Genomic DNA, 961 nt, shown 5'->3' on the forward strand with positions numbered 1-961 from the left:
GGGTTTAGGGTTTAGGGTTTAGGGTTTAGGGTTTAGGGTTTGGGGGTTGGGGGTTGGGGGGCTTCTCGGGGGCACGGGAGGCAGGCAGCGACGCGGCAGCGCTTCAGGTTGGTACAGAGGGTTTAGGGTTTGGGGTTTTGGGCCTAGGGCTTAGGGTTTAGGGTTTAGGGTTTAGGGTTTAGGGTTTTCCGCAGATGACGAATCCGCCGAGGCCAACATCCTGCCGGACATGCGGGACCCCAAGTTGTGGATGGTTCGTTTAAATAAGGTAAACCCTAAGCCCTAAACCCTAAACCCTACTTCCCTGATTTCGTGCTGCGTGTAAACGAGGGTTTTAGAGCGAGCGTCCAGGGTTTACCGTCTAGGGTTTAGGGTTTAGGGTTTAAGGTTTAGGGTTTGGGGTTTGTTGCCCGCTGCGCGGGCTGGCGCAGGGAGGGCCTGGTCTGGCCTTCTAGGCCCCAGGGCCTCCAGCACAGGGTTTAGGGTTTAGAGTTTAGGGTTTAGGGTTTAGGGTTCAGGGTTTGGCGCAGAGCGGGACGGAGCGGCAAGAAGTAATTGCCATTTTAAATAAATGTTTTCTTCACGCCAAGCAAGGAGTGGATTTGCAAATTTATTCTGTCTTCGCCTCCGATGACTCCAAAGGTAACCCTAAACCCTAAACCCTAAACCCTCGAACGGGTGATTTCAAGATTGAATCAACGAATCAAAAGAGCACCCAACACGAAGCAGCGCAGCAGCAGCAGCAGCTAAATCCCAGCTGCTGCAGACGGCTTATGAGGGTTTAGGGTTTTCTAGGGTTTTCCAGAGCTCAGTACACCTTCCAAACGAGCACTAGGGTTTAGGGTTTAGGGTTTACAACTTAGAGCAAATGCCTACACCTATGTGATAAGCTTCAGAGTTTACTTCTTCGGGCTTTAGAGTTAACGGTTTGGGGTTTAGGGCTTAGGGTTTAGGGTTTAGG

General features: G+C 51.5%; 1 protein-coding gene across 1 annotated transcript; it reads left to right on the forward strand.

Moving 5' to 3' along the window:
- Positions 1-229: 229 nt before the first annotated feature.
- ETH_00042190 (supt5h protein, putative) lies at positions 230-642 on the forward strand (the record flags this gene model as incomplete). The annotated part of the gene is made up of 2 exons (XM_013373910.1): positions 230-268; positions 531-642. Coding segments are annotated over 2 exons (151 nt in total), but the record flags the coding sequence as incomplete, so codon positions are not given.
- Between the last annotated feature and the right edge of the window lie 319 nt (positions 643-961).

This window comes from Eimeria tenella, genomic scaffold (assembly GCF_000499545.2).
Source record: "Eimeria tenella Houghton genomic scaffold, Eth_scaff1806, whole genome shotgun sequence".
In the NCBI taxonomy this organism is placed as follows: domain Eukaryota; phylum Apicomplexa; class Conoidasida; order Eucoccidiorida; family Eimeriidae; genus Eimeria; species Eimeria tenella.